Source organism: Galeopterus variegatus, unplaced genomic scaffold, assembly GCF_000696425.1.
Source record: "Galeopterus variegatus unplaced genomic scaffold, G_variegatus-3.0.2 Scaffold0, whole genome shotgun sequence".
NCBI classification, from domain to species: Eukaryota; Metazoa; Chordata; class Mammalia; order Dermoptera; family Cynocephalidae; genus Galeopterus; species Galeopterus variegatus.
In genome coordinates, this window is record NW_007726111.1 from 882,771 (window position 1) to 902,022 (window position 19,252).

At 32.8% G+C, this 19,252-nt stretch overlaps 1 protein-coding gene across 1 annotated transcript in view; it reads left to right on the forward strand.

Moving 5' to 3' along the window:
• The window catches only part of SEMA3A (sema domain, immunoglobulin domain (Ig), short basic domain, secreted, (semaphorin) 3A), a 209,492-nt gene extending 192,138 nt beyond the window's left edge, over positions 1–17,354 (forward strand). The window contains exons 15-17 of the mRNA XM_008568811.1: positions 330–397; positions 12,330–12,472; positions 13,871–17,354. Of these exons, the coding sequence (XP_008567033.1) occupies positions 330–397; positions 12,330–12,472; positions 13,871–14,326 (667 nt within the window). The 3' untranslated portion in view covers positions 14,327–17,354. The remainder of the gene's footprint in view (positions 1–329; positions 398–12,329; positions 12,473–13,870) is intronic.
• Positions 17,355–19,252: the final 1,898 nt, after the last annotated feature.

Here is a 19,252-nt window from a genome sequence, read left to right on the forward strand (position 1 = left end):
TGCTTTTTTTCTTGGAAGTTAAGCTTAGAATTTCTAGATGCTAGATTGTTATTGATTGACATCTGGTAGTGAAAAACCAAGGATTCTCTGTTATCGATATTTCAAAAGACTTTAATACATTGTTGGAACATTTTGATTATCTCAGAGACTGCTCTTACAGTTATGATAAACTGCTTTTAAAACATCTTTTAGTCAGATACAGATGCATCTCTTCCTATACCTTGTTGGAGTATTTAATAACGGGTTTCTGATTCTTCCTCATTCTTGTGACAAATTCCCAACAGGGAAAGCAGAGATACAATAATACCTTTTAAATGTAATTGTTTTAGACGCACAAGACGACAAGATATAAGAAATGGAGACCCACTGACTCACTGTTCAGACTTGCAACACCATGGTAAGTCACATTTTTCCTCTTTTGACCTGGTAACACCAAGATCACCACTCCAATTATAAGCGATCACGCATATCCACACACATGTGTGCTTTGCACACATCTGTCCCTGAATACTTCAAGACATGCTGCTGAAGAGGGGGAAAAAAAATCCAGCAGAAAGAAAATAGTAAAGAACACAAAAACAACACAAAGCATTGAATTATATTCTATCATCACAACTACGATAAATTCAACATTTTAGATGCTTATGAGATTTAAAGCTCAACTTTCTTACATTAACAGAAAGCAGCCAGGTTTAAGTACATACTTTTCATACAGAGTAGCAATCTGAAGGGAGCAGGCAACAATAATGTAGATTAAAATATGTCAAAGAAGAAAATATAATCTTAAAATAGATGATACAGATTATTCATTAATCTACTGATGATACAAACCTTATATTTTTTTATTGGGTATCACAGCCAAGTAGAATATAATGTAGATGTCTTCACAATGAGTTACTAGTTAGGATATTCCCTTGAACTGGACATTTTGAACCAAATTCATTTTATGCTTCCTAAAATATGTCAAGGCCTATTTAATATCAAAGTTGTTTATTTAATGCTGAAACAACAACCAATCTTCACATAAAATCCAGCAAAATTGTAGTGATATATCATTCTCCTTACTTCAACCATTTATGAAAGTAATAATGAGGTTATGCTTCCCTCTGCTGGGGAAACTTTCCAATGACAAAACTGCTAATGAACACTTGATCATTAAGAATAGTTAAAATGTAAAATGTGAACATTCTAACTGAACGTAATTACCCTATTAATTTTTTGTGCCTTTTACATTATCTCTAAAAGTAGCCTTAATATTTTTTATCAATAAACTTTGATTTGATTACTAATTATGTGTCCAGAATATTTATGTTTCATGAATGTTAAGGAAACACTGCCACAAATAGTACACCAGCATGCATTCCAAAACCTTCTTACCTTACTGAAATTCAGACCCCCTCGCCCCCACCCCTGCTGCAATTGCATAATCTGGATGTGGTGGTATCCAATTCATGAATAATCCTAGGGATGTTAGGGGGTATCAATACCAGGAGACAGGTAACCATGAATGAAACCAATGTTTTGACCCACTTTGCTTGCAAAATTTTCTCTCCATGGACTTTCCTATCTGTTATTGTCCTCATTATAAACAAGAAAGAAATCACTAAATGGGAGTAAATGTTATGACTGTTTGTCTGGCACAGGTATGGTGCATTTATTGACACACCTTCTTTCAATTTGTCAAATGGCATATTTCAATTGGACAATGAAATTTTCACTAGCCTTTCAGTAATCTACTTTATGTAAAAATGTTAAATTATAATCAGCACCATTCTACCAATGAAGTATTAAGAAGTACCATATATTAAAGAATGTATTTGTTTAAGATGTGGAGAGTTAATGATAGTAACAAGCAAAAACACAAGAGGATGCAACTGGAACTCATTTCTAATCAAACCTTAATCCTCAGTTCAAAATGAACCATGTTATTCTGCTCACTGTTGTATCTCTAGGCCTACTGCAGATACAATATCATAAGTATTATAAATACTCAATAAATAGTTTTTGAATAAATGATTGATCTAAACATTTTGAGCTATAATATAGATACTTGTCTTATTATTTTGTTTTTCAGTAGAGTTGAACTAATAGCATCTATTACGTACTGTGAAAAAATGCTCTAAATCATGCATTGTTATTATTAATACCATAATATTCAGAAATAAAATTTCTCTTTAGAAACATCATTAATCAATAAATATTGAGTATACTCCGTTATATGTAAGGCACTATGCTATGTTTTAAAAATTGCTAGAGATTATATGTACAAGGTATTTCAGAAAGTTTGTGGAAAAATAGAATTTAAAGATAAGATGAATTTTTCTATGAACTTTTTGAAGTACCCTTGTGTATATAATCTTACTGAAACATCCATCCGTTTATCAATCCAGTCCCTTTATAGACCCACTCAGTATTTCAAAATGATATTCGTACTGGAGTTATGAGTATATATACCCACAAGAAAAAAGCAACCAAAGGATTTTTGAAAGAGTGAGACCGTGGATGAATGAATATTGTTCACCATGGAATGCATAGACTTTGGAGAGTGTTTCAAAATATAAAGATGTACTTGGATGAAATCAGAGTGGGTAAAACCTATGAAAATTGGACATATAGAATTGCTTAGCTATAGAAAGTGAAGAGAACACGAACAAATTTTTCTCCTGATTCTTCTGTCAGAATGCATACTGTAGGGAGAAAGGGGAATTGTTGTAATTCAATGTAACAGGGTCTCTTGAGAGTGTGTGGGTAAACAGCTCCAAGTAGATGTTTGTGATATATGGGAGGAAAGCGTAAAATAGTCCAAGAAGCCCTGCAGCAATAAAACACTCCTTTTTTGAAGCCTTTTTTATTTCTTGTCTGCTTGTGTTGCTAATTGACGAAACAAAAAACACATACACCATAGATTACAGTGAATTTCAAATATTTGAAAACTAAGTCAGGCATTCCCACTTGGCCAGGGTGAGTCTTACCATTAGGAATCAGTGAATTATCTTGAAGTAGTTGATGTCAATATTTGTAACTAAAATAGGCAGAAATCCAGAGCCCAGCCCTGTTAAATCATGTATGTTGTCTTGCTAATGTCACTTCTCACATTCAATAAAATATATGTGCTCATATGGAAACATATAAAGATATGCGATGTTTTCACGGAAAGCTGCTAAGCAACACCAAGCCAAATTACACACTTCAAGATGATCAGTTCCAGCTGTAATGGTAAACGTATTCTGTAACACTCTATATTTTACATATTCTGAGGTAGTAATAGAGAGACTATATATAAAATAACTCAGAATTAAGGTGAAAGAAATTTCATTTTAGATGAAACCTTTAACCCTCACTCAGTACTCTGCTCCCTCTCATGTAGGATCACTATTGGTGAACTGGCCCTGGTGAAATAAAAAATCCAGCTCCACTTGCCTTGATCCCAGCACCCTTTCCTCCATCACTGGTGGCTACTCACCTAGGGAGCTTTTAGTATCAAACACTAAATACATATGAGCTGGTAAGTCGTGTCTTCCCACTCACACCTCATACACGATGCTAACAAGAAATCTCAGGTTGTTTCCAATCCGTTCCCTTCCCCCAAATAATTGCTGTGCACAAAATTGGAGCTTGTCTGACTTTACATTCAAGAAAATGACTGAGTCAATTTATCTCTAAACTACCTCATTTCCCTCTTCTTTCCCAAAGAAGAATGAGCCATACTATGATTTACATGTCCAGAAAGGAAAAAGCTGTACCATAAGTACCACTATTTAAAAAAGAAAAATTAAAACATCATTTTAGATTTCTGGAACTTTGATATATTTTATGTCCTATCTTCTAGTTTATTGGCATTATTGAATTTCACTCCTTAATACTTCCTTTGGCTGTTCTGCATACATGCATTTCCTTCCTAGCATCTTACAGTAAAATGTCCATAGAATTCAATCTTCTTAATTATCTCCACAACTAGCCCATTTCAATTTATGTCTTGGTTGGTATTAAAATCATTCCCAAATTTCATAAAATAATTTTTGCGGTGCCATCTTCATGGACTGCAGAGCTGTAAATTTAGTATTTTGTAGAAATGCTGTTGTGATATATGCCTTAGCCTCTTCCAACTATGAATCTGAGCATATAGCCCAGAGAGGAGCCTTGATTTGATTAATTTGATAGATGAGCATGATGTCAGTCTTTAAAAAATTCCTAAGCTTAATAAATTAACAAATTTCATCCAGTCTAAGATGACACTGAACATAAAATGCAGCACTATTTTGTGTTACTGCTAAGAAAGAAAAACTGCCCAAGATGGGTAATCTAATAGATGATCCCAGAATCAAACTGGAACACAAAGTGATTCAGTGGTAATCTAAAGAAGAAATAAACTCCTGTGCAGATGAAGACAGCAAGGAAAATTTTCTGTTTCAACTATAATCATGGGAGATAAAAAAGGGAGAAAAACATTCCTCGAGCCATAAGGTGGTACTTATTGAGGTTTACTTTCTGTATTCACACTAACAGGGTGGACCCAAAAACCTCAGACAGGGTCTTTAATTTAAAGAGGTATCAGGTGAATAGGGCCCCACATGTCTGGCAGAATTCTTTTTGGAAGAAAGCAACTTCAACTCTGATCAACTCAGACACATTCTGATATCAGAGATGTTAAAATGTAAGGAAGCATGCATAGTAGAATCAAATCATTACAGTATCATCTTCTATGATTTTTATAAACTCTTTTTGAAAGTATTTTCAGTGTAGATAATCAAAAATCACAGTAGATGTCTTCTGATGTTACTTTAGGCAAGCACTCCGATCATTCATATTATATGCGTGTGAGGCACAGGCACACACATGAATACGAAGAGGTTTGAAATATTTTGTGCTCTCTTAGCTCCTTATTACATTGAAGTATGTTATGAGAGATCACCTGTTCATATGCCTACAATTTAACTGTTGTAAACATAGATGTTTTAAGCATGCTGTATATTTTTAAATTCCAAAAGTTATAAGGATCATGTATCATTAAAAAAAAAAAGACAGTATTTTCATTTTTGCTTATGAAAACCTTCTGCTTCAGCGAGTGGGTGTTTTCCATCTCCCATCATATCTCTTGGGGAAAATAAATGAGACATTAAAGTCCACGTTTCCTGATTTCTTTAAAGTAAGTGTTCCTATGGTAATCTTGCTCTGGCATAAAGATTATTTGTGATCTTTTTGGTAATTCATTTGCTGTAAAATTATGAAAATAAAACATAACAGATGTCTAATATAAACTAAATGAATATTACAGTAGATATTTTCATATTGATACTGGTTTTTAAGTAACTGAGTTGCAGCTTGCCTTATACAAAGAAGCATTGCAACCACTGATACCACAGGTATCAAGTACAGTGTTAAATATAACTATTCAAATGGCTTTATAGTTAACTTCATAACACATCAATTTAATTAGTATACTTTAAATTAATACTCTCGAAAAATAAGATCCTAGTGACTCAATCCAACAAAATAATTACCTACGAACAATAAAATTAAAACATCCTGGTTCTATCAATCTATCTACCTATCTATAAATACACTAGCACATTTTAAGTATGACCCACAGAAATCTGTGAAACTGTATCAACTGAATTCTAAAATTCTAAATGCTATCACCTGGCTGATAAATACTTCCCAGCACCAAAGACAGATTTTAATTTAGAGCATAAAATGAAGTAGTTTAAAATTTAGATTGATTTTATTTAACAAGGTGACAAATTACAAGTTTAAATTTTCTCTGAGGTTTTTTCTATACTTGAAAAATTACATCCGTTAAACTTCACATATATTGGTCATATTTCTAGTAGATGGATTAATCACACTTGCATGTGTTTTAACACACATACATGCATACATTTCTTGGTGCATGCATGCAAACATATGGTCACAGATATGGGGAATCTAGTTAGTATAAGCATCTTATTAAACACTGGAAAAACTTGTTCTATGCATTACCTTGATAAAGAACCAAACATGATCCCTGTTAGATACCTTGGTATATATTATGGAATTTAAGTACACTATACTACATGAGATAATTAAATCACCGGTTACCTATCTTAATACTCAGTTCTGAAATTTACATGAATATTAAGGATGAATCAGTCTTTTTGTCTTCATTTAAAAAAATTTTTAAATAGCTGATGTCTTCCCAAGAGAAATTGATTCATCCATAAAATGCCTTTTTGAGCGACTTCTACTTAAAGAGATGTTTTTCATGCACTTGAAGTCAAATTAGAGTATTTTCTACTTATGAAGCACCTGTTGTATTTCTGGAGAAAATTATCCTGAATCCAGTAAAGAAAACCTAACTAAGGTTGTTTATGTTTAAGTAGTACATAGCTAGAGTTTTCTATGTCGTCAAGAGTTTATGAGCAGCATCTTTCTTTTCCTTTGCTTGACTTTCACACTGAATATTACTGAGAAAAATATCAAAATTAAAATGTGATGAAATAACTGAAATTTGATTTCTCATTATGTAGTTTAACAAATAACTGTATTTGTTAAATACCCTAAATAAACATCTAAAATAATTTGCGTCCACTCGCCTACTCCTAAATTAAATTTTACTTTTATATTTACTAATTATGAAATTCAATTTTCAGTAAAGATGTATTGATAAATTGATAACAGAAATCAAAGAGTTGAATGAATACATATATGGCTCACTACCTCATCCATCTCTGTCTTTTCTCATGGCATCAAATTTCCTAAGATTGTTGCATTATTCACATTTCAATCTTGGGAGACATTTATGGGGTTAAAATGGAGAGGAAAATAAAAACTGAAATGTGATGCCTTCTGTTTCTGCTATATTGGAAGAGAATCAAATGCTAAATAAGGCCTTTAGCAACATGATATTTCTGGCCAAATGATGGATATCGTGACTTTTTTGTTGTTACAAAAGGAAGCAATTTATTTAACTTCTTTCTTTCCTCCCATTCTTTCTGGTTTATTAGCCTCATTTCATTTCCATAAATTATCCCACTAAAAGAGGAAATGATTAATTGAAGATTGCTTCCTTAAAAACATTACTTCTTATTAACAGCTGCAACATATTGTAACATTGTGTTATCCAAACACACTGCGGTGTTTTTAAAATAATTTTAATGTTTTGTTGCTTTCAGTTATTTTGCTCTGAGCATTTAGATTGTTGAACCCATAAGAATTCATTTTGCTAATTTAACAACTATGCTCTCCTCGTCTACTGATTATTTTCATGACAAAATTTGTACTCAAAACAGTTGCTTTCTAAGTGTGAAATGTATTTTAAAATGGTTTAGAGTGAGATTGCTTTCTTTCTGCAAATCTATATGTTTACTTGTGGGCCTGGACATCCTTTAGTGGTACAGGTAGGTCTCTCTGGAGATGTGAAAATATACTCATATGACTTCTTTAATCTCTTTCTTTTCCTATTATTCCATACTTGGAATTTTTTATTTTGGAGTCCACTTAATTAGTCATCATTTGTTCCCACCATATCTCAAATTAACTTTTGTAACATTATTAAACTTAACAAATTTAGAAGATTTGAAATTCTTACATCCACCAGCAGTTCAATTTAGTATTCTATCAAAATCAGGGTTATAAACCGTTTGCCCTTTTTGATTGATTATACTTTTAATTATTTCTTTTATGTAATTATAATAACTCTGTGTCCTGAGGATGTCAAAGATACATGAAATTTGGCTTTTCAATTTATTGTAGTTACCTACACTTGCCATTCAGCAAACATCAACTAAGGGTTTATGATTGCCTTTCTGCCAGGATTACAGAACACACAATTTGAAAGAAAATAATCAGATTAATAATGATTGTAACCAATAACACTACATGCACTCTGAAAAGATAAGTAAAAAGGAGATTTTTAGGAAGTATAAAAGAGGATGTATTTTCTTCGATGGTGGTGGGGAAGTAAGATTGATGTTGGAAAGAAGTTCATAATTTGTCCTACTATGGATTCTCAATAATGGATTTTAAGTTTTGAATTAACAATTGAAACCATCACAACAACAACAATAAGAATAATATCACCTCATATATTTATGAGTGTTACTATGTGCAGACATCATGCTAATATTTTTATATGGATATATTTTAAGAACAACAAAAATATATGAAAAGGGTGATAAAAATTTTACATTGTCCGTAATTGTTAAATGACCTAGTAATATATTTAAGACAATGTGAAGTTTTTGATTAAAAAATAATAAAGTTAATATGAAGATAAAAATAATGCCACATAAACAAAGCAGGAATACGGGCAGAGAACAAAACCATGCAGGCAACAAGAACATGTTTACCAAGAAGTTGTAAGAGTAAGACGCAAGTTTTTCTAATGACTTCTTTTGAGCCAATGTAGAGGGGAAAATATGATCTCAAAGTTCATTAAATAAAAATAGTTGTTCATGAGAATATTGATAATTCCTAATAATTAAGACTAGTAGGAAAAATTTCCCAGAAGTGAACATAAAGAAAACATTACAATGCAATAAACACCATACTCGGAAATATTGTGACGTAAATACAGTGAGTAACACCATAGATTATTGCTTATGAGTTCCCTCAACATAGGCCGTGGGACTCCACCAAATATGATTCGGTAAAATCAATTATTTGATGCAATTAACCCAATGTGTTCCATGTAAACTGCTCTCAGATCAGTGGTTGAATTCAGAGGGATGTTTTAGATTACACTTACCCTGAATATGTAAGATTTTAAAACCTTCAGGAAATCTTCAGTCAACAATATTTCCTCAGTTGAGAATCTGATTTATATTGGGTATTGTGAGTTAAATATTATACTCTCTGAAAAGCATATAGAGTACAGTTATACTATGCTACCGTTTATATGCAGAGCTCTTTACTTTAATAAACAATCAAATTGATAGTATGTTTGATACCCCCTAATGGGTGAAGAATTTAATAAGGTTAGAAGACAAGTATCAAAATACTGTTTTTGTTTGTAAATTTTTCTGGAGGTGGGAGGAGAAAAGGTGGCAGAGAAAGAGGAAGAGGGAAAAATACATTGTTATTGGATCTGTAATGTTTTCTATGTTGCACAAAATTTATGCAAGTGGTTGGGGTAGAAGAGTCAGGAAAGAGAATGTATATTTATTGAGTGCCTTCTAATCATTATTTTTAAAATATTTATTAGGTATCTGTTTATAAGGTGACAGGTGAGGGAAATTAATAGAAACACATTTGCAGGTGATTACATCTGAGCAACCAAATATATGGGTGCTTGGCTGAGGCTACTTTAAATGGAAGTTCTGGTCCTAAATTAAAAGTTGCTTTTTGGTAGAAATATTCTACTATAGAAGAATTAACAGAAACAACTGTTTTTGAGGGAAATTTACTTTTTATAATTATTTCTGATGGCAGCAGAATCTAACAAAACATAAAATCTAAGAATCTCAAACCAACGAAATATGATAGTACCTGTGTATCCTGACTGTGATCGAGAGTTAATGTGACAGGACTTTTAGCTTCACTGGTTACTATCTAGAAGATATTACTCTTTCTTTTGGAGAGCAAAAGGGAGAAAGGAATGGTCACTTAGGAGATAATGAGATCTTAAGGTATTTGAAAAGTTAGTTATCAAAGCAAACTAATTAAGGGAACCAAGCCAATAAACCAGCTGTGTTTCTTTTCTTATTCAGATAAGAAAGTATATGAATGCCATGATGTTTCTTGAATACCATGAAATATTGCTGTATTAAATGAAAAACAGCTAGGTACAAATTCTTTGTTAAATCAAGTAACATCTTATATTAGATTCCACCATATAGATGTAGCAAATAAAATGATTTTATTTTAAAATATAAGAAAACATTTACTATAACGATGATTTATTTTTAATTTTTTCTGGCACATTGGGAAAAGTTTGCTACTACCAAAGGAGATCTTGAGAGAAATAAAAACTAAACAGGTTTCTCAGGACTATCAGAAAGTTTAACAAAAAGCTATCTTTATGGATCAGCTAGAATGATTAAATTAACTGGAAAGAAGATAACTTAGTGATTTTTTTAAAGTACCCATTGATGTTGCATTTTTATTGAAACACTCTTCTTCTTTCCTAGTATACAAGTTTCATTGCTCTTCTTCACCACATGCCAACTAACGTATTGAAGGACTTAAACAGGGTTCTATGTTTGAGAGCAATAACGTACTTATACTTTATATTTCAATAGATTTTGATAGCAACGTAACCAGGTTAGGCGAGAGACAAGTCGGTTATTATAATAAATTTCTACCTGAGAAAAGTAGGCCTGGCAGACACGGCTGTTGAGAAAAAAGACACTGGCAGATCACCATGTTGCTTGTTCCTAAATCGGGTTTTTCTACGTTATCATGCTTTCATATATATTATGATTCATGCATATATAGAGATTGAATGGAAGATCTCTTTGTAAAAAGGAAAATAATTTCATTTATCATTACACAATTATAAATAGTTTATTTTATCATTACACAATGTAAAGATTTTTTGTGGCCCTTTACCAATTTCTCCTTAACAACCCCCCTCCAAGTTTAAACTGCAGAACAATTAGCAAAAATAAATAAATAAACAAACAAGTATTCAAATAAATCGTATTGACTTTTGTGACAAGCCATTGTAATTATTCATGGTAGTTCTTGAACCACAGGAGATTTTCAGCCCCTGTTGAGTATAGCAATTCAATTCACCTCTATTTATTGAAGCAGATGTCTTGCAGACTAGCACAGCAACACGTTCCATATTTATTCAATTCAAGATGCACTAATAATTTCAGAGGAAAATAGCATATTCAATGTAGATATCGATACACATAGATATACATCTTCAATATGAAATAAATGACTTGGCATCAGTTAACTATTGTTTTTCTTTACATTTCTGTCATTTCTTATTTTTTCCTATTTCCAAGGGATTGTTTTTTTCAATATGAGAGAAGAGATACTTCCTGACATTAGAAGAGTTTTGTTTTACACCTAAGGCAGTTGAGAAACAGGTACTGAGGGTGACATCCCTGGAGATTGCATATGGATGTGGATACCATATGGATACCAGAAGTTCTACTGTAGCAGGATAAGGGTGGGAGAAGATGGACATAGGCCATGCACAAGGGATTGGATGGGAGCAATGTTTTGGAAAGCTTTAAACCTAGTGAGAGCAAATCATATTGGTTATGACAGACGAAAGTACTCAGTTGATTATTACAAGAGTAAAACTGTCAAAGTGATGCCAAAAAAGGGGGGGAAACATTTTTTTTAAATTAAAAATCTAGCTGAGTTTGAAGTGGAGAGCAAAAATGTTTCCTCTGTCTACACAGTCAGCTTTCTATGCACGTGAAAATATATTTTATTATTTTCTAAATTAATTTAATGAGTTCCAGATTGTACAGGATGTCATAATGAAAACAGGATTATAAAAGATAATAAGGATTTTTTGTTCTCTAAATGAGTTTTACCTAGACTCCCTGTGTCCTACTTTTGATCTGAACTGTGTTTCTTTTGCCACATTGAAAGAGGTTACATAAAGGGTAAAATAATAGAAACCTAATCAGGAAACAGGTTTTCTTATAGCTGCATTTTATCAAATATTCTTGCCATATTACATAGCCTAATTCTTGAAAATAATAAAAGATGTGTCATCTTAAAATAAGGACAATTGAAACCACATTGCATTATAATTATGCATCTTTCTTCTGAGCATCCCAAACATTTCACCCCAGTTGATATTCAGAACAAATTTATGGATTATTTAGGGGTTTTTGATGGGAAGTATAAACTTTCTGAACTTTACCTTCTGTAACATGCTAGATAAATATTATTGGTTGGTGAATTTAATTTTACAGATACAAAACAAATACCAAGAGGCAAAATACTTTCTCAGAAACCAATCCCTATTTTCAAAAGCCCAGTCCAATAACTTTTCTGCTAGAGAAGTATAAAATACAAAACTGGCCTCATTAGTCAGAGCATAGAGTTTAGCAGTGAAAATAATTTCTTTTAGAGTCTTCTTGTGGCATATAAAGATGTTTAGTTATACAGCACACTGATTTTATTAATGTAATGCTGTTTCCTGGTAGACAGATCTCTGTATATGCTTTATTTAACACATACCAAAAATGAATGAAACTACTTAGGTAGGCATTTGTGTTCTGAAACCTTACATCCCTGATATTTCTGCCATCCTCAATCAATTTGAAGAAAACTTCTAACTTGGTGACAACTGATCTCCTGCGTTTTCAGATAAATACTTAAAAAGTCAAGATTACTTCTCTAACATTTTCTCATTTTATATCCTCACCACCCGCCAGATAATCACCATGGCCACAGCCTTGAGGAGAGAATCATCTATGGAGTAGAAAATAGTAGCACATTCCTGGAATGCAGTCCTAAGTCACAGCGAGCACTGGTCTATTGGCAATTCCAGAGGCGAAATGAAGAGCGAAAAGAAGAGGTACACAAATGAAATGGACTAGGTTATTTCTGTCTAACATATACTGTTAAATGATCTCAGCATTGCTGGCTTGAGGGAAAGAAAAAAAATGGTTTAAACCCTTGTCTTTTTCTTAACCCATCAAGAGCTCATTGATTAAGCAAGTATTTATTGAAGGCTGCTTATGTGACAGGCTTGTTGCTAGGAGTTGGAGAAACAAAGGAAGCCTGGCAAGAGTTTCTGTCCCAGAATCAGTTTGGGGACATATAGCATTTTGGAGTTTCCTTATTTCCTACTGTTTTATCTACAAATCAATTATGTTATCTATATTTGTGCACACACAAAATCAAATCTTCTTACCTTTTGTACAATTAGTTCTGTTATCCAAATGTGTTTTCCTTTCTCCATTAGCTTCCTCAAATGGGGAGGAGAGGTTGGGAGAAGGGAGTAGTAGATTTCGGATGAAGGTTCTGAGATCCTAGTATCACCTCTGATATAAATTATTGATGTAGCATTGGGCAGATCTTCCTCCTCAGTGGATCCACTAATTCTTCTGCAAAAGTAAAGAATTGTATACAAAAAACTCAGTGTGTACTCCAAGCCTTTAAAGCTTTTTTAAAGCTTTAAATAAGGTTAACCAGCTTATGTAGTTGATTTGTAAAATATATTATAAGCAGACAATTTTGTAAGCATAATATGCATATAAAGGCAAAAATCTCCCATTATCTTTTTTTAAACATTATTTTAAGCAGTTTTCATACTATATAACTACATTGTAAAAATGTCAAGATTGATTTTATACATTATCAAGTTAGGCTTTTCAAGATCTCTATTGTAAACTTTATCCAAAATAAAAATGAGGTTACGTATATTCAAGAGCATATCCTCATATTTATGTCACTTCACGTCTAGTAAATTTAATAAATAATTACGCACAAAATCTCATGTTTTACTTTGTCTCTCAACTGCTGCTTTCTTTCTTGTATTTTATTTTTTCAAATCGTATTATGAGTTCATTCTTAATGCCTCCTTGTTTTCCACTATCATGTTTCTGTAGTTTCAATTTGAATATTTAATGTTAACTTTCTTCTATATTTATATATGTACTTTCAAATATACAAAATAAAGTGTATCTTTGTTCTTCCCTTCAGTTATCTTGAATGTTTTAAATTATTATAATAAGAAATTCTATTAAAACAGTAGTACAACCACTATTTTCCAATGTATCTCAAAAACAATTGACAGATATTATACCTGTTTTCCCTGATGAGAAAATGCTTCCATTTCTCCTGAATTAGAAATTTTATTAGCTGTTAAAATGTGCCTCAGTGCATAATCTAAATTTTTACTGACACAGAATTTCACACCTTACATTTCTTGTAAATATTTATATGTTATGCTACTTGTTTTTCCTGCTAGATCAGAGTGGACGATCATATCATCAGGACAGAACAAGGACTTCTGCTGCGTAGTTTACAGCGGAAGGATTCGGGCAACTACCTCTGTCATGCCGTGGAACACGGATTCATGCAAACTCTTCTTAAAGTAACCCTGGAAGTTATTGACACAGAGCATTTGGAGGAACTTCTTCATAAAGATGATGATGGAGATGGCTCTAAGACCAAAGAGTTGTCCAATAGCATGACACCTAGCCAGAAGGTCTGGTACAGAGACTTCATGCAGCTCATTAACCACCCCAACCTGAACACAATGGATGAGTTCTGTGAACAAGTTTGGAAAAGGGACCGAAAACAACGTCGACAAAGGCCAGGACACACCCAAGGGAACACTAACAAATGGAAGCACTTACAGGAAAATAAGAAAGGTAGAAACAGGAGGACCCACGAATTTGAGAGGGCACCCAGGAGTGTCTGAGCTGCATTACCTCTAGAAACCTCAAACAAGCAGAAACTTGCCTAGACAATAACTGGAAATAATGCAATATACATGAACTTTTTTCATGGCATTATGTGGATGTTTACAATGGTGGGAAATTCAACTGAGTTCCACAAGTTATAAATTAAGTCCATGAGTAACTTTCCTAACAGGCTTTCTTCCTAATACCAACACCTAATAGAGATCACAGTTGAACACAGATGTTCACTTTAGCAGACTTAATGTATCCTATGAGATTTCATTGTACAGGTTTCACTTTCTTCTTTGCCTGAGAAATAAAAATGTCATTTGCCATATTGACATCAAAAGGAGAGAAACTGCATCAGCAAAGCCATTTTATTGAACTAAAAGTTTAAAATTAACTGCATGGATTTACTAAGCTGATGAATATTCCAACGTGATTGGATTCCAGGATATTTTTTTGTCTACCAACAATCGTGTTTGTATGTACTGGAGGAGTACAATGGTACTGAACAAAATGGTCTATGGAAATAGAAAAAACATAAACCATCCATCATCCAGAAGAAAAAAATGGAATACACTGATCTACTACTGATGTCTTCTTTCAGCTTTGACCTAAAGATGTATTTTATTAAAACTATAATTTAAATGTACCATGACAAATATGCAGTAAAAATTAGCTGTTTTCTAAGCTAGAGTAGGTTTTTGTCTTACAATTACTGTGCTATATAGTTTGTGTTTTAACAGTTCCAATTGTGTGCTGCTTATTTTTTATTTTATTTTATTTTTTGACATTTTGTTTTGGGTTCCATAAGACAGATAGCTGATATTGTTCTAGAAACATATACACACCATTAACAGTTAATTTCTAAAACCAGGGTATGAATTGTGCTTTATTTCTCTGAAGAAATCGAAAAATGGAAGCTGTTCACACCTCCCCTTCTTTAAGTATTATGTAAGTTAATTTTAACCTTCATAATGTTTTTAGCAAAACAGAGCATTTAAACAGCAAAAAAGGGAAGATACAATTACATGCATTTTATTATATCTAATGGATCAATGAAGAGAAAAGGAACTGCATATCTCATGAAAGTAATAAGCATTGTCTTGATATAGTGTTTATAGAAAATGTCTATTAATTCTGTGCTTGAATCCCTGCATGATATTTGAGACTTAAAAACTCTCTCATGATTCCACTAGGAATTATATCTATCACAATTTTTCTAAAAAGGGAGAGATTGATGATATCAATGGTATTCAGAGCAACACTTTAAAGGCAAATTTCCCAACCATGTACATTGGCATTAGCTGCCTCTTATTTCATCTTAAGATAATTATCTGTATAAGGAACACATGATTATTTTCCTGTCAACAGGCATGGCTTTTATACAAACTATTTTTCAGTTCACATCCCACGCTTCAAAAAAATGTACAACTTTTGTTTCTTGCAACAACTTACAAAATAAGGTAAAATATTGTTACTTAAGGATTTTCCTCCTTCATTTTCGTGAGATGATTTCTGGAAAACCACTGGCTTCTAGAAAGTAAAACTTTCAGCATTATAATAAGGTTGCTTTTGCACTGCACTCACCTTTTCAGGAATCCCTCCTTATGTCCTTCATCGTGTACAAAAATGCAAAGGAAAGATCTTATTGCTAACTAATGGAAAGACATTGAAATTCTAACCATAGCTGTCTTGGGATTCTAATTAGCTCAGCATTCATTTCTCACCTCAGACTATAGTGAATTTTTATACCCTATCAGCTGAAATATTTCACAGATGGAAGCTCATGTTTCAGTTTTAATGATTACTTTGAATAAACAATTTGCTGATGCTTGTTTCAAATAAAAGCCTAAAAATAATCAACATTCAATTTTAGGCTCCATTGACTAATATGATGTTGCTTTTGGAAATCATCCTCAAATGGTAGCTGAATTGCTAAGTTATACGAAGGGCACACTCCTGTATGGAAAATAGTGCTTGAAATATAAGTCAAAGAACAAAGAGTTCTCCAAAAATAGGTCATTCTTATATTTTCATAGAGTATCTTAAATGTATTAAAATTCAGTGTTGCATTTTATTCCAAATTTGCAGCCGAAACAAATTTATTCACAATAACAGAAGTATCTTATTTCTTATTAGTCCTTAAAAATAAAAGATTTAAAGGGATAGGGATTGTATGATAACTTCATGGATGCCTTCCAAAATCTGAATTAATTTTTTTGCTTAGCATTATAAAATACCAGTGGAAAAGAAAGTCTGGACTTTAATTAAAAGTAACAAAGACAAACAAATCTACTGGCATGTCTTTATAAACCATCAAGTCTAAGTATTTGAAGAAAATCATAGATATCACTTGCAGATAAATAACTTACTACAGTCATAATCTTCTGCCAAGTTGTATTGAAAGGGGACAGTTTGCACGAAAAATATCCCTTTTAATAATTCACTTTTAATAGATTTTGGCATATGCATGTATTTTCAGAGTTGAAACTTTGTTTGCGACTCATGTGACTTAAAGCAAATTATAACATCAGTCTTAAGGTATGGAATAGACTCATCACAGAAAATAAATCATGGCCCAATTGAAATCAAATGTAAAATGTAAAAGCATGTAAATGCACACTTAATGCTTCTTTTTATGTATTATTTAGTGGTTTTTCAATGGTATGTGTTTAATATTTTTTGCTACCTACACATTAGGCAAAAGACATGTAAATAATTTTGAAAAAAAAAAAAGAGAAAGAACAGTGTAAAATACAACTTTCTATAGATACTCCATTTCAATGTGATCAACATCATCCTAAAATGCAAGATTCTCCCACACAGGTGACAAGGTGGTTATGTACTATTTAAGGGCAGAAGGTGTGTGCCCACTCAATACGCATGTTTTTTGCCAGGTAGTAAATATATCCCATATCTGTATTTATCAGTTCATTTCAGATGGGAACTAGAAAACTGGAGAGAAAAATGTAATGAAACTGCTGCTGTAAATTATTCCTTTTAGCATGTATTCAGTTGCTAAATACACATTTCTTCAAAATATTTGAATTCAGATGTCTTTACTGTTCCCTGTAACATATGGTGTTAAGGAACATAAGCTTAGAAAATTTTAAGAACCAGAGTCAGGTTGCTACATAATTAGCTAACATATTTCTTCATTGTAGTCATCTGCAAACCGAATTCTGTGTTTATGGTGATGATGTGAATTTTTATGCCCTTTAAATTAAATATTGTTCTTTCTTATGTCATACCTAAAAAGGAAATATGGGGATGAAACTCTATAATGTGTCGTTATCATAATCAGTTTGGTCTCATTCAGAATCTACAAAGATGCCAGATAATTGTTATCAAAATTGCCTATCCTGAAGGTCACAAGCAAGCATTTTATTAATATGGAGCCATTAGTGTAACATTTTGAAATCTTGGTTTTACAGATTCATTTATTAAACACAATTTGCGTTCAATTTAATGTAACTCTATCAGGTTTAATGGTTTCAAAGACACACTAAACAAATTGGATTCAACATCACCTTATTGGATAATAGCGTATGAGATATAAACTGACCTAATGCCAAAGACATGCATGCTTTTTATTTTAATTTTGTCTGTAATAATTATTTAAAATCAGTGTTGATGTTTGCAAAATACACATTTCCATAAAGAAGAAAACATTATTTTTCAAAAAGTCTGCAAAAGCCTATTAGTTTATTTGATTTTTAACAATTTCCTTATACTAGTTAATTAATGAAACATACATTTTTAAATTAATAGATTAAGAAGACCTCTAAATTAAAGAGGGAATGAGGTATCAGAAATGGCAACTCATACAGCCAGGCCATTTTCACAATCAGCCTAACCAAGCAAAACAGCTTGGTTTTTCATTTAAAACATGCAGGCACACACAGGCGGAGGCAAAGGTTCCAAACTGAACCCCCCCCCCCAAAAAAAGATGATTTTGAATATAGATATTGTTCTTCTAGACATATTGCCCTTTGAAACCAATTTCTTACCTGCTGAAGTAAATTCCACTGATAGATCTTGACTATCTACCATGTACTGGGCACTGTTAGCTGGTGAAATGAGACATAACCCCTGTCCTCAGAGAACTTAAAATGAAATAAAGGAAATAGGCAGTGACATGACTTGCCATCATCTTATCTGACAAATTTTTCCTGATCCTTTCCGGTCTAGATCACATTAACTGCCTTCTCCGTGCTAAATCCATGCCTCATATGTGTTTTTATTGCCACACTTACAACATTGATGTAATTTGTTTACATCCCATCTCCCTTTCTAGACTGTGAGCTCCTTGACGGCAGGGTTTGAATCTAATTTATCTCTGTCCCCAGTGCTTAGTGTATTGCCTGGCACAGAAAAGGAGCTCAATAAATCTCTGTTGAAAAGAACCAGGTTACAATGCGATAAGTGCCAAATGTGAGCTCACAATAAAAGTTGTGTGGTATCAAAGAGGAGGGAGGAATTAATTTGAGGAGAGAGTTCATGGAGAGTGCTTCAGAGAAGTAACATGTAAGCTGTGAACTGAAATAACAGTTGGATTTGCCTAAATCAAGAAAGAGAAGGGCAATCTGTTCAAAGGAAATAAGGAGAAAGGAGGAGAGGTGTGAAAAATGCTTTCTTTCTGGGAACAGGTATTCCAAATGGATAAAGTACAGAGTTTGTAAAGAAAAGTAGGATGTTCCACTACTATGAGTCAAAACGGTGCATTTCTTTTTCCTGGATTTTGATTACTTGCCCTCTATTATTTGTACCCCACATTCTCATCCCTTGCATACAGTATCATGTGTCAGACGCTCTGTCTCCTACATCCCCCCACCTTCCACAACCCTCCTGCTCTCCTTACCTTCCTTCCCAATGTTGACCGCATTATTTTTACTCAACTAGAGTCATAGCATTGGGCAGTGTTCCCACAACCATCTTCA